The 15,447-nt window shown below is 44.3% G+C and overlaps 1 protein-coding gene across 1 annotated transcript in view; it reads right to left on the bottom strand.

Annotated features, from left to right (window-relative positions):
• Window positions 1–15,447, bottom strand: part of GAB2 (GRB2 associated binding protein 2) — a 125,009-nt gene that overhangs the window by 8,997 nt on the left and 100,565 nt on the right. Inside the window, exons 3-4 of the mRNA XM_063305937.1 lie at window positions 3,577–3,817; window positions 2,211–2,794 (exon numbers count right to left, since the gene is read on the bottom strand). Of these exons, the coding sequence (XP_063162007.1) occupies window positions 2,211–2,794; window positions 3,577–3,817 (825 nt within the window). The remainder of the gene's footprint in view (window positions 1–2,210; window positions 2,795–3,576; window positions 3,818–15,447) is intronic.

Here is a 15,447-nt window from a genome sequence, read left to right as displayed (position 1 = left end):
AGATTGGGGCTGTGCCTAAGGGGAGTTCTGGGAAAAAGCCCCGTAGCCAAATACATCTTCCCAAGGAAAACAAAACAGCAGCTTTAGGCAAGTACAATTACTCCCTTTGTGAAATACATTTTCCCAACTCAACTCAACTGTCAGTTCCACCATTACAGGTAGTCCTCACTTAATGACTATTCGTTTAGTGATGGTTCAGACTTACGACAGTGCTGAAAAAAACGACTTACAACTGGTGCTCACACTTACTAATGTCACAGCATCCCCATGATCACGTGATCACGATTTGGGCACTTGGCAACCAGTTCGCATTTATGACCATAGCAGCATCCCATGGTCACATGATCACCATTTTCAACCTTCCCGGCCAGCTTCTGGCAAGCAAAGTCAATGGGGAACCATGTGATTTGCTTAACAACCACGTGGTTTGCTTAATGACCCCGGTGATTCGCTTAAAGGCCGCCACAAAAAGGTTGTAAAATTGGGTCAGATTCCCTTAGCAACTGAAATTCTGGTCTCAATTGTGGTCATTAAGTGAGGACTACCTGTAAACATTTAGAAGGACAAGGAAGGATGATAAGCTGGAATGAGATACTGGAAGGCGAACAGAGCTCTGAGAAAGCAGGCAAAACTCACTCCCTAGAAAGAGATTATGGAATATCACCTCTCTGTTCTCTCAAAGGCCTTACTGACTTTGTAGTCCTGCCCAATTATCTCAAAACTTACAACCTGATTTCCTCACTGATCTCACCAGATGCAGGATGTGTTATATCTAATCAAATACTTCGCTATGGCTGATACCCAAATACCTTGCTGTTGCACCCAATCCCAGACTTACTCTCATTTGCCGAAGTCTATAAAGAAGGACTGTAACCCCTTGCCTCTTTGGGGTCTCCCTTTGATCCATGCACCAATTAATGCTTCAATGAATGCGTGCTGGTCTCCTCTTCAAAGTAACTCAGAAGTTCTCCTATAGCATTTTTCGGGAAATTCTGAGATTTATAATCCCAGGACATTTGGAAACACTGCTGGAAGCTCCCGTGGGAACACCTTCTTAAACAGGTGTTCCTTGACCCTGGAGGAGGCAAGGTGGTCCTCGCAGGTACCAATGTGCTCCCAACACCTACCTTGTGCCCAGAAGACTCCCTGTTCCTCCTGTTTCTTTAAAGATTCCTTTAATTAAAAATAAATAAATGGGAAGATGGCTCAGCCTCTAGCAGCATGGTTATCTGCAACTATGTTTTTCATCCTTACAAATAAGCCCCTGCAATGGGAGGTAACATCCTGGAGAACCCTTCTGGTCAAAGAATATTTACTGATTGCCCAATCTCTCTTCGTTTCGGGAGCGGGTCAACCACACGCTCCCCAAATTCCAATATGCTCCAAGTCCCCAAAAGGTTCCCTTCTCCTGCTTTAGGCTGACACCTCCCAATAGCTAGTAATTGTACTCCAGTGCCCTTTCTGCTATGTAATGTATATTATGTATACTTGCATTCTCCACATACTTTATTCCATTTTCTACAGGTCTCCTATTCTATTCTCTGTGAGTCCTACCATGATCTCTGTGTATCCTTCTATTACTAGCTGACCAGAAAAGGGGAAGGGGGGAGAAGAGAGGGAGGAGGAAGTGGAGGAGGAAAATCATAACAACAACACAGAATACAGACTATGGACTGTATCAGCTGGCACCATTTAGAGCCAATATATGGAAACAAACTAAAGGAAGCATCTGTCTATCATGATTGCATGGCTGATACTAATAAGTCTCTAAAGAATAAGGGTCAATTTTGTTGAGAAAGGAACTGAAACATCCAAACAAGAGGGAAAGACAGGAGGCCAGAGCAAACTGTGAAAGCCTGTTGTGAGAATCAGCACAGACATCACAACCTGTGTTCAGTATAATATATGCAATTGAAAAGCTGAGCTTTGCCCTAAAAGATTTTTTGGACTCTCCTAACTCCCCTTCATCCACTTGACTATTCGGGGAGAAGGGCCCCCTCACTTTCTCTATCCTTGTCTTCCTTTTTGGTAGGTATATTGTGTGCATGGGACTGTGTGCATGTATGTCTGGGGCTGTTTGCAGAATATGGCACTAATGAAGTATTTAGGAAACAGTGGATCATGCTTCCAGATGGTCTGGTGGAAGCTTCACCGTCTCTGCTCAGACAGTGCATGTGTGATCCTATGTATCCTTTGGGCACCAGATCTACCTCGGTGTAACCGGCAGTTCTCCACTGCCGGCAGCGTGTTCCTTCTGGGAATGGTAGTGACCACTGGACTCATGCTCAGGCCTTCGCTGTCCATCAGGCGTTGTTGGGGGCTACCCCAGCGGGATTCTGCCTGCCCTGGTTTGGGAGGTCTGGGTGGGGGAGTCGCTGCCGTGTCCCCAGAAGCCACCGTCAAGGCATTGTGGTTTTTGTCCAGCGTGAAGGTCCTTGGGATCTGATAAATTGACAAAGGGGTACCGGGAATGTCGTAGGAGTCTGTGGAAAGCTCCCCAAAGTCTTTGCAAAGGGTGCTGTTGGGGGTCTTGAAGGTGTAGACCTCCTCACTATCTGACGTTTCTGAGCCGGTGAGGCTCGACTTGGTGTGGGCATAGCACCCAAAACTTCGTGGCAAGTCATAGGCGCTGTCCCTGAGCTCCGAGTTGTGCCGGCTTGGCTTGGGCAGACTGTAGAAGCCATGGACTTGCCCGCCCACCCCGTTGACGCAGTGCCCATTCTCCTGCGACAGTTTCTGAACCGACGGGTCGCTTCTCATGAAGAACCTGGTAGCTTGAGAGAAACTTGCACTCCTGCAACAAAACAAGAGGAGAAAGAAGGATTACTTCACTGATCAGCACTGGAAGAGGTCTGGATAACCCAGAACAACCCAGGTTTTATGTGATGGTCTGTTTCCCCAGTGGAGCTGAGTGAAGAGTTTATAGGACGTGCTAGACGAGGCTGAAAGTGGGCTGGGTACTTGGTGGTTCAATGCACGGTCAGAACCACTTGTTGTATGAGTGCCTAGTGTCCACCAGGCCATAATGCTAAGTCATAACAGGGTTGATCTGTGTCGGTCTAGCATGTTACACCAACACAGCTGTTGTGTTTTGTTAACTCACGCTGGCTGAGTTGTGCAAACTCAACCTCAAAGAACTTTCACTGACCAAAACCAATTGGTCCATGCTAGAAATTTGCATCTTTAAGAACTGGTGACCAAGTGTCTTGTGTTTTCACCCCTCTTCCTTTTTCCTCGTCCTTTTTTTCTTTTGTGTCCCATCTTTTAAACTGTAAGCCCACTCTAAGACTTTAAGATAATTTGCAGCAGCAACAGCTGGACTTTCAAAAGAGGTCGAATGCAGTGAACTTCCAAGTAAAACATTGGTTTACTTGTTGAGCTTGTTTTTGTTTCCATGCCACTGTTACTACCATTGTTTGATTTTTACTGCTTTTACTTTTCTAATTCACCCCGAGCAATGCAAATGCACTGGAAGAGCAATCCCTGAAGTTTTAAATTAAACTAACAACCAAGTAAGCAAGTAGATTAGAAAGAAGGCTTATGAAGATACCCATCGTTTGGTAAACCAAGAGTTACCTAGTGTTTTCTGATTTCTGACTCATGCACTGGTGTAGGAAGAGATAGTCTTGAGGAGCACTAGTGGAAAGTGTGGTCCGGATATGATTAGAAGGCGACTCAAAAGTGAAGAGGGTGGGTTGGCTTGAGTGCGACGGAGCAGATGTCTTTCGTTCTCGCAACAACCGTTGGTTGGAGCCACTGAACTCAGCGGGGGATGAGCGTGGACCATGACTCACAAGAGGAATGTTTCGTAATGAATCTGCCCAGGAGGAAAAATAACAGAGAAGGACAATGCTGCCATCATTATTACAATTAACAGGGCAAGGTTCTTGATTCCTAAAAATGTTGCCTGTAAGTGAATCTTTTCTACCTCTGCTTTCAAGGAAAGGAACTGAACCACAGGCTTCTTGCTAAAAAAGTAACTTCTAAAACTTCTTTAGAAAGTGATACAGGTATCTCGCTTAATGACCATTCCTTTAGCTATGGTTTGGACTTATGATGGTGCTAAAACCCGACTTACAACCAGTCCTCACACATACGACCATTGCAGCATTCCCAGAGTCATGTGATTGCAATTCAGGTGCTTGGCAACTGATTCGCATTTACGACCATTGCAGCATCTCGCGGTCGCATGATCACCATTTTCAACCTTCCCGGCTGGCTTCTGGAAAGCAAAATCAATGGGGAACTGTGTGATTCGTTTAAAGACCATGTGGTTCATTTAGACCACAGTGATTTGCTTAACAACTGTTGCAAAAATGGTCGTAAAATCAGGTCAGATTCACTTAACGACTGTATTGCTTAGCAACCAAAATTCCAGTCCCAGTTGTTGTCATCAAGCGAGGACTACCTGTAATTCCTTTCTAGGAACTCCTAGGAGATGTCCAGAGTGAAAGGGTTTCCACAAAATGCTGTCGGCAATGGCTGAGTCTTGCCTGTGTTCCAGATGGGTGTCCTGGTTGGTCCAACATCACACAATGAACTGAGATGACCATGGAAAGCAGGGGTGGTGAAGAAACGAAAGTTCCCCTCTTTCTCAGTGGTGGACCTCTTAGAACCATCCATTCATAGGAACGTTATTTCGTCCAACCTCCTCCTCAAGTTCAAGATCCACTAAACCATCTCTGACAGATGACACCTCTAACGAAGTCACTCTTCTGTCTCAGGTGGAAGATCAGGCCCTCACCTGTTGCAGATGTCTCACTTTGAGGACTTCTCAGAAAGAGGCACTGAATCAACATGTAACTTTCAGGAGTAGTTTCTTCCCCATCCCATTTTTCACCCTGAAGTCTCCTCAGAACAAGGCAAGGTGTGGACACCAGGTTCGGATTGTGGAATGGGGTGGGAACTGCTCTGGAAACTCTTCTTGTTCAGATGCTTTGTTTTAGTGCTTGATTGTCCCCTGGGATGCCAGTCAACCTCCTTCTGCAAAGCCATCCTCCCCATTTGGGAATGAAGACTGCCAAGAGAAGAGGGCAGAGATGCATCCAAAGGTTGTGGCAGATCCATAGGGCAGGGAGCGCAAGGCATTCCCAAGACCCCTCTGTGGGATCCCCAAAGCACTCTGAGATCCTGTCCCTGAAACTGGGGGTCAGGATTGCTGACTTTGGGTGATTAGTGTTTTTTTAAAATGCAAACATGAAAGGATCAAATCAGAAATGGCCACACCATGCCACGGTGAGGCAAAATGGCCCTTTGACCTCTTAAAAATCGGGGAAGTGCTATAAGGCTGTTCCATTCCCACATGGCATCCATCCAGACTGCCAACTGATGGGACTGCACAGGTTGGCAACATGACACCGTTTCTCTGTTTTGGCTGCCACAGATGGGCCGAATAGAAAGACTTTCACTGCCTGCATTTCTCTTGCATGTTTTATTTGGTTCGGCAAATGGGTATAATGACAACCTCAGCTAGAGAGACTGGCAAGAGAGAAAAGTAGAGTGTGTGTGTAAGTTTGGGTGTGTTGTTTGTGTAAGTGATATTACACAATTGGGTTGGGGCAGACACCGAGAAATCCAGGATTCCTGGCATAAACAACTTGGTTTAGGCACTTTGGGAAATATTCCAATAAACTGTGCATCACATTATATATTTATACTCGATGGACGTATTGTGAAAACAGTGTGCTGTATCACAGAATTAGAGAGCTGGAAGAGTTTAGAAGTCATCTAAACCAACCCCCTGCCTGGGTCAGGGCAAGATCCACTAAAGCATTGGCAACGAAGGACGGTCCAGCCCCTGAAGACTTCCAGTGACTGGGAATTTATCATTTCATGAGGCAACCTGTTCCACTGGCTGACAGCTTGTATATCAGGAAATTCCTGCTGGCATCTAGTCTGAACTTGCTTCCTTGACATTTTAACCATTTGTTCTGGCCCTGCCCTCTGGGGCAACAACAAATAAATCCACTCTCTCTTTTATGAACCCTTCAGATATCTGAAGGCTGTTATCATATCTCCCCCAGTCATCTCTACTGTAGACCAAACATTTTTTTTTAAACCGTTCAATCATGTCCAATTCTCGGAGACCGCCTGGACAAGTCCCTGCAGTTTTCTTGGCAAGATTTTTTCAGAAGTGGTGTGCCATTGCCTCCTTCCTAGGGTTGAGAGAAAGTGACTGGCCCAAGGTCACCGAGCTGGCTTTGTGCCTAAGGTGAGACTAGAACTCACAGCCTCCCGGTTTCCAGCCTGGTGCCTTAATCACGACACCAAACTGGCTCAGGCTGAACATATCCAGACTCTAATTTGTTCCTTATTGGTCTTGTTTTCCAGACCCATCACCAACTTGTTAACCCTCCTTTGAATTTGCTTCAATTTGTCACTGCCTTTTGGAACGGTGGTCCTAGAATGGACTCCTAATGGGTCTGGCCAGAGCATGGTAAATTGGAAATATGACTTCCGGTGATCTGGACTCAGTGCTGCTGTTAATGCGCCTCAGACAGTATTGGCCTTTTTAGCAGCTGCATCACACTTCTGGCTCATGTTTAATTTGCAGTCTCTTTCACATGGACTATTGCCAAGTTAGTTATCCCCCATCCTACATTTTTGCCTTACATCTTTTCCACCCAGATATGTCAGCAAGTTAAAGAGATGATCGTCAAAATCATTATGGTAATGTTTATGTGAAAGATGATTGAAACTGCATTCAATTCAAAACAAGTCTACTTGGATTTTGAAGCTCAACCACCCTGGAGTCCAAACTTGGTCATTTAATCAATGCCTCCATTATTTCAGCAATTGCCAGATGCAAGAGTGCAATGAAAGAAGCAAATTAGCCAAGGATATTTACAGGTTGAAATAAAGAAAATATTCTCTCTTTCTTTCACTTTCTCACTGTCTCATACACAACTGACCATTGAATCTTCATTGTGGGCATGGGACAATGTCCTTCAACCCCTTGAGAGCAGCAGGCTAGCTTATGGAAGGCAAAGAAGAAAGTGTGTTAAGCAACCAGTTTTGTGTCAGCCTGTTGGAACTCTATAGCAGAAGCAGGATAGGAAGAGTATTGACGCTTTTGAACTTTGGGGTTGGAGAAGACTTCGGAGAAAATCATGAACAGCCAAGAAGACAAACCAACAGATCACTGAACAAATCAAGCCAGAGTTCTCCCTTGAGGCACCAATGACCAGGCTCAAATTATTCTACTTTGGACACATGATGCAAAGACCCAGCTCCCTGGAGAAGGTTCTGATGCTGAGAAAGGTGGAAGGAGAGAGAAGAGGACAACCAGCAGCAAGGGGGAGGGGCTCAGTTACAGTGGTGATGGGGGCACTGTTGGAAGACCCGAAGGGCCATGTTAGGGACGGATCATCATGGAGATCTATCTACGTGGTCCCTAGGAGTAAACGAATGACTTGATGGTACATAATCGATCAATAATAACAGAATCTTGGAAGTCTACCAGAGTTCCCCTCTTCCTCTCATATAACATGCAGAACCAAGGCAGGGTTAATCTGAGTCTGTTCTTTCCCAGGGCTGAGATTTCATTTACTGCCTCCTTAATCTGTTAACAACTTTTGAATTGCTTTCCTACCTCTGCCTCCCTCTACAGCACTGTTTCTCAACCTTGGTAATTTTAAGGTGTGTGGACTTCAACTCCCAGAATTCCCCAGCCAGCATGGCTGGCTGGGGAATTCTGGTTGTTGAAGTCCACACACCTTAAAATTACCAAGGTTGAGAAACAGTGCTCTACACTGTGTCCTTTGTGCATAGTTGTTTTTCCTCTTCCTTTCCCTAGCCCTTGTATCTTGGGTCTCCCTGTACTTAACAATAGGGCTGGCCCTGAAAAAGAATGCCAGCATCATGGAAAAATCGATAACATCTTAACTAGGAGTCACTATGTGGTTAGAGCACTCTGTTGCTAATTAACTCTCATGCTTGTGTTATTTGAAGAGGAGGAAGAACACTAGTATTAGCACAAGGCCTGCAGCTGACGATTCAACTTAGGTCCCAATGTTCCACCCATGGATGTGCCTGGTTTAAACCATCGTTCTTCCACATTTGATCCAGGCTTAAACAAAAGAAATCGATCCTTTCATATTTATCAATCTCTTGGGGAAACCGAGATCAAGGGTACCCCATCTTCTTCCTCCATCCTTTTGTCCCGTTGTGCTTCTCTAATCAATTCCAACTGGATTATTATCTGGGAAACCTACCTGGTTGCTGTCATACCCCAAAGAGAAAACTCAGCTTGATTTTCCAGCTTCTCTAAGTAGCATGCATTCCTTCCCCCCCCACCCCGCCCTGGAAAAAACTGATAGTAGCAAAACTTGGAAATGCAGTGTGCTCAGCAGCATGCAGAAGCTGCATTTGCCCAGAAGATGGATCATAATTACAGTGACTTTAATGAAGGATCGTAAGTCACAGGGTGGGACTGTCTCTTTAGAGAACATGACTCTCCCCCCACCAATTGTTGGCTTCTCCAATTAAAGAAGCATTAGTCAGCAGGAGATAAGGAAATCTGCCAGAGAGATGCTGTCAGCACAGCATGGAGATCGTGTTAGATAAAAGCGGGCCCCTTCCATGAAGTGACATGATTCAACAGCATCTGGGGTTGTGCCATGATGCAAATATTGATGTCAACCACATTTCCTGGAATCCACGCCTCCCAATTTCTATTAAGATAAAGGGATATTAATAAACCTTGCTGACTAATTTCTGCCTAGCTGCACCTCCAATCAATATTTAACATCACCTTTTATGATGTCAGTGGGAGATGAAGGGGAAAAATAATCTGTTTCCATAGCTCATTATAAGGAGTGAGGGCACACAGGGGCCTCAAATCTATGCTCTCAGGAAACTAAACAAAATACATTATGCTGTAAGACTCTGACTAGCCTCATTTCATTCCTATGTTTATTATTGTTATGATAAAGCTTTTATTAACCCATATGCAATGGATAGATGTCTATTTTTCTAATTTTAATATGTTTTTGCACATGAGATTTCAACAGATGCAAAGTGATTTGGAAAACTCAAATATGGTTCTCTAAGGCTCTAATCCTAGACACCAATTATATAGGAAAAAATATTTATTTAGCACATTTAAATCCTGTTTTTTCTCCGCTTGTGCAGCTAGGGGGAAGCACCTAGCCAACTGTTTTCAAAGATCTAAACAGGGTTAAATCGGATGATACTTGGATGAGAGAGCACCGATTTCTTTTCCTGATAAAATATTACTGCTAATCTTGCCTGGACAAATTTGGGGATTGTGTAAATTAATTCCAACAGAGAACAAACTGATTACTGCATAATAGTGGAAATGGTTTGGTTGTTGTAAGTTTATCTGCTTTCCTGGTGGGTCCAGAGAGATAAGATGTTCAATGCATTTAATGCAACAAATTTTTAAAAAGAAGAAAATCTCAAAGCAATGCAAGGCTGATTCAACTCAGGAGATTGGGTTTCAAGCTTTCAGGATGAGAAAACATTCAGGTCACATGCAAATACTTGAAAACAGGAACAGCAATGAATTTAAAAGGGTATTAAATGGATTCTTGAAATGGAGCAAATAAAGATGAGGAATTATCTGTGATCAGCATTTACACACTTCTTTCTGAAGTGTGGGAAACACATGTTGTTCTTGTTGTTAGTCTCAAAAAGGCCCAGTCAGTATTTTCCTTGGATGACAAAACTTCAGTGAATGCAGAAAGAGAAAACAGCATGGTATTTAAAAAGCCTTTATAAAAATTGAATGGTTAATGCGGGGGCAAGTTGCACCATAGGATCTGCAGGGAATCTCAAGACAGAGAAAATAGGCACCAAAATTTTGGGCAAATTGGCTGAAACAAGTGGAGCAGTAAATCCATCTGTAAATACACTAGTTCAGTGTTTCTCAGTCTCAGCAACTTTAAGTTGCGTGGACTTCAATTCCCAGAATTGTGCTGGCTGGGGGAATTCTGGGAGTTGAAGTCCATGCATCTTAATATTGCAGAGGTTGAGAAACACTGATCTAAAGCACAGGGGAAAACAAGCTATGAATCAATTGAACAGACTAGGGTTCCAAAGGGACCCGGTGGCGCTGCGGGTTAAACTGCTGAGCTGCTGAGCTTGCCGATTGGAAGGTCAGCGGTTTAAATCCGCGTGGCGGGGTGAGCTCCTGTTGCTAGTCCCAGCTCCTGCCAACCTAGCAGTTCGAAAACATGCCAATGTGAGTAGATCAATAGGTACCGCTTCAGCGGGCAGGTAACAGCGTTCCGTTTAGTCATGCCGGCCACACGGCCACGGAAGTGTCTTTGGACAAACGCCGGCTCTTCGGCTTTGAAACAGAGATGAGCGCCGCCCCCTAGAGTTGGACCCGACTGGACTTAATGTCAAGGGAAACCTTTACCTTTACCTAGGGTTCCAAAAGTTCCAATTCTGGGAACTGAAGTCCACATGTGCTGGCAGGGGAATTCTGGGAGTTGAAGTCCAGACATCTTAACGTTGTCCACAGATCTTTAAGTGCAAATTAGCTGCGTAGGAATTCAAAGCTGGCTGCAGGGAAAGATGCACATGCGCAACTCAAGGTCTATTGTGACCTTGACAGTGGTGGTGGGGGTCAAACCACTGGGACATTGCACTAAACCATTATGTGGTTTGTTTGCTTGTTGGGCCAATTAGGCACTGTGTTTCATAAGCTACAGTTTGTAGATCAGTATTATTTATATATGAAGCCAGCCAACTGCAGTGTCTGTTGTGTGTTTTTATGGTTTTTAATTCTGTAAGCCGCTCAGAGTCACCGTGTGTGAGTTGGGCGGCCTTATAATTTGCTAAATAAATATGTAAGTAAGTAAATTTAATGAACCTTGGTTTGGCATAATAAAGGATGCCTGCCTGCATCTGCACTGATGTTTGGCACTGACCTACACTGAAAACCCGACATTCTAAAACCTCTTTTTAGATCTGTTTTCTTCCTCCCTCTGCAAAAATTCTAATTGTTTTGCAAGGAGCCTTTGCATATCTCCTTTGTTTTTGCAGCAATTCCCTCTGATTACTGGAGTAATTTAACCCTCTTCCTTTAAAAAAGGACCTTTCACATTTTTTAAATTACGTATGTACCTCATTTGATGCAGTAAAGATACCTTGTCTTGCCTTCATCACAGGATGAGACCTAAACAAGATCAGCCTGAAACTATACTGATCTTTATTTCTAGTTTTAACTTTTGGTTTGACTATAATTGTATTGTTCTGTGTTTTTTTAAAGTTAAGATTTATACTGTCATGAGTAAGGACATATACTCTGTATTTTTAAAAAATTGTTGTAAGCCATCTTGGGGGTTGGAAGTTAGTATAAACGGAAAGATGAGATATAAATTCAATAATAGATGAATGAATAAATAAATAATTCAAACAGTGGCTGAAATTTCCTGTTCACTGCCTGACCCTATGCACAACATTTAGCTACACTGCTCTATTCTCAGGTCCAGCTACCCAGAGCTGAAATGGTTTAATGAAAGGGATCTGGAGGACACCCACTCTGCTCAATCTTACTGGAAGGGCAGAAACTATGGAAGACAGACAGCCCCTTGAGTACCATGTTCTATGCCATGAAGGGCCATATAAACCGTAACTGGCACTTGAATTGCATCCAGAAGCCCATGGGGAACCAGAGCAGTGACTCACAGCCATCTCCATCACTGGACGAGCTGCAGCTCCTAAGCAATCTTCAAGGGCAGCCTCATGTACAGCACATTGCAACAGTCTGACTAGGGCATGAATGAACAGCTCAAGGGCCTTCTGATCTAGGAATGGGCATGAATCTCAGCCACGAGGTGAATCTGTGCGAAGGCCCTCCTGGCCACGAGGTGAATCTGTGCGAAGGCCCTCTGGGCCATGAGTTGAATCTGTGCGAAGGCCCTCCGGGCCATGAGTTGAATCTGTGCGAAGGCCCTCCTGGCCACGAGATGAATCAGTACGAAGGCCCTCCTGGCCACGAGATGAATCTGTGCGAAGGCCCTCCTGGCCACAGCTGCATCCGCTCTGAGCAGGAGCTGTGAGTTCAAGATGATCCCCAAGTTGTACGCCAGTCATGAATGAGCTGGCTGCTATTTGGATCTAAATCTCCGAATCAGAGGTCAGATTGGAGATCTGGTGGGTCTGGAGAAGAACCTGGTCAGAAAGTACTAGATTTGGAAAGGAAAAATGAAGGACACTGTCCAGGGACAAGATGGGAGAGGAGATGGCTATACCAGCCTAAAGTGGTCAGATAGTTAACAGAGTATCTCACCCCTAGGGGTCACCTGGCCTAGACACTGACTGTCAGTGAACCATGTCCGATTGTTGTGGCTTGTTGGCTGCCTGCTTAAGAGGGAAAACATTCCTTTAACTCTGGAACAAAACCAGACATATTATTATAACAGCAACAATATAATTCTGCTGATGGTCCGGCTACCTCTTATGACAACTAAGGTTTTCTGGGAGAGACAAATTGCGCAAAGGATCTGTTAATCTAATCCAGCGATGAGCTTATTTTAAAGAGGTGCGCTTAATTGCTGAGAAAAAAAATGCATCCATCCAGAATGTAAACCAATTCTATGATTGTTGCACCAAGGAAATAAACTGTCATTAGAACAAAGGAGAAAGAAAGGATTTCTTCTGATAATGCATAGTCATCTTAAGGAGGAAGCTGTCACTAGATGGGGCAATTGCCATGAACAGGAATATCTTGTGAAAAAGATGGGGCCAATTCAAGGAAGATACAGTTCAGCAGCAGGTATATGACACACTCAGTAGCTAAGAAGGAAAACACAATATTGCTCAACCTCAGCAACTTGAAGATGTGTGGACTTCAACTCCCAGAATTCCCCAGCCAGCCATGCTGGCTGGGGAATTCTGGGAGTTGAAGTCCACACATCTTCAAGTTGCTGAGGTTGAGAAACACTGATCTAGAATATGATTACGGGGAGGAATTGCCATAAAGAGAGAACAATGGAGGGCGTGGAATTAAAAATGTATTTCCATTACAATCGCTAGGATTTGTTGCAGCTGGATACATGGACTAAATGAAGCAGATGACTCTTGCAATCTACCCAAATCCTACCACAGAGTGTCAAGTGGCAGACTGAGGAGAGTCAGTTCAGATCTCTAGTACCCTGTTTAACTTTAGATCTGCAGCTAAAAATGATCAATTGGTCCAGAGAGGCTGGGTTTTGAGGACAAAAGGAAAGATAGGTCACCAAATCAATGCTTTATGCAAGATCTATCTATCAACTACCTACTGGATGGGAGACCACCAAGAAATCTCAAACCTGTAGGATAGTCTGCCTATCTACTGCATGGGAGACTGCCAGGAAATCTCTGTGTCATGAGTACTGATGGTGAGCAGGAGTGGGCCCCCCTCCAGGGGGAAAAATGCATGCGTAGTTTAGAGGCTTTGAATTTTCCTTCAAAGAAACTCAGAGAAGACCCACCTTGAGTTTGGGGTGTGGGCACCTCAATGATGCCATGAGCTAAACCGTGAAGGGCCACCCAAGACGGGAAGGTCATGACAGAGAGGTCAGACTAAATGCGATCCCTGGGGAAGGTAATGGCAACCCACCCCAGTATTCTTGCCGTGAAAACTAAATGGATCAGTACAACCAGAGATATGTCGGTATACCATCGGAAGGTGAGACCCCCAGGTCGGAAGATGGTCAAAATGCTACTGGGGAGGAACAGAGGATGAGCTCAACTAGCCCCAGACGTGATGACGCAGCTAGCTCAAAGCCGAAAGGACGGCTAGCGGCCGACGGTGCTGGTGGTGAACGGCGAATCCGATGTTCTAAGGATCAACACACCATTGGAACCTGGAATGTAAGATCTATGAGCCAGGGCAAATTGGATGTGGTTATTGGTGAGATGTCAAGATTAAAGATAGACATTCTGGGCGTCAGTGAACTGAAATGGACTGGAATGGGCCACTTCACATCAAATGACCACCAGATCTACTACTGCGGACAAGAGGACCACAGAAGAAATGGAGTAGCCTTCATAATTAATAGTAAAGTGGCTAAAGCAGTGCTTGGATACAACCCAAAAAATGATAGAATGATCTCAATTCGAATTCAGGGCAAGCCATCTAACATCACAGTGATCCAAATATACGCCCCAACCACAAATGCTGAAGAAGCTGAAGTAGAGCAGTTCTATGAGGATCTGCAGCACCTACTGGACAACACGCCTAAAAGAGATGTTATTTTCATCACGGGAGACTGGAATGCTAAGGTGGGCAGTCAAATGACACCTCGAATTACAGGTAAGTATGGCCTGGGAGAACAAAACGAAGCAGGACACAGGCTGATAGAATTTTGCCAAGACAATTCACTCTGCATAACAAACACTCTCTTCCAACAACCTAAGAGACGGCTTTATACATGGACTTCACCAGATGGACAACACCGAAATCAGATTGATTACATCCTTTGCAGCCAAAGGTGGCGGACATCTGTACAGTCGGTAAAAACAAGGCCTGGAGCTGACTGTAGTTCAGATCACGAACTTCTTCTTGCACAATTTAGGATCAGACTAAAGAGTTTAGGGAAGACCCACAGATCAGCTAGATATGAGCTCACTAATATTCCTAAGGAATATGCAGTGGAGGTGAAGAATAGATTTCAGGGACTGGACTTAGTAGATAGGGTCCCGGAAGAACTCTGGACAGAAGTTGGCAGCATTGTTCAGGAGGCAGCAACAAAATACATCCCAAAGAAAGAGAAAACCAAGAAGGCAAAATGGCTGTCTGCTGAGACACTAGAAGTAGCCCAAGAAAGAAGGAAAGCAAAAGGCAACAGTGATAGGGGGAGATATGCCCAATTAAATGCAAAATTCCAGAGGTTAGCCAGAAGAGATAAGGAATTATTTTTAAACAAGCAATGCGCGGAAGTGGAAGAAGACAATAGAATAGGAAGGACAAGAGACCTCTTCCAGAAAATTAGAAACATTGGAGGTAAATTCCAGGCCAAAATGGGTATGATCAAAAACAAAGATGGCAAGGACCTAACAGAAGAAGAAGAGATCAAGAAAAGGTGGCAAGAATATACAGAAAACCTGTATAGGAAGGATAACAATATCGGGGATAGCTTTGACAGTGTGGTCGGTGAGCTAGAGCCAGACATCCTGAAGAGTGAGGTTGAGTGGGCCTTAAGAAGCATTGCTAATAACAAGGCAACAGGAGACGACGGCATCCCAGCTGAACTGTTCAAAATCTTGCAAGATGATGCTGTCAAGGTAATGCATGCTATATGCCAGCAAATTTGGAAAACACAAGAATGGCCATCAGACTGGAAAAAAATCAATTTATATCCCCATACCAAAAAAGGGAAACACTAAAGAATGTTCAAACTATCGAACAGTGGCACTCATTTCACATGCCAGTAAGGTAATGCTCAAGATCCTGCAAGGTAGACTTCAGCAGTTCATGGAGCGAGAATTGCC

The sequence above is a fragment of the Candoia aspera genome, chromosome 5, assembly GCF_035149785.1.
Source record: "Candoia aspera isolate rCanAsp1 chromosome 5, rCanAsp1.hap2, whole genome shotgun sequence".
NCBI lineage: Eukaryota > Metazoa > Chordata > Lepidosauria > Squamata > Boidae > Candoia > Candoia aspera.
Note: the sequence above shows the minus strand (reverse complement) of the source record. Positions and strands in the feature narration are given on the sequence as shown.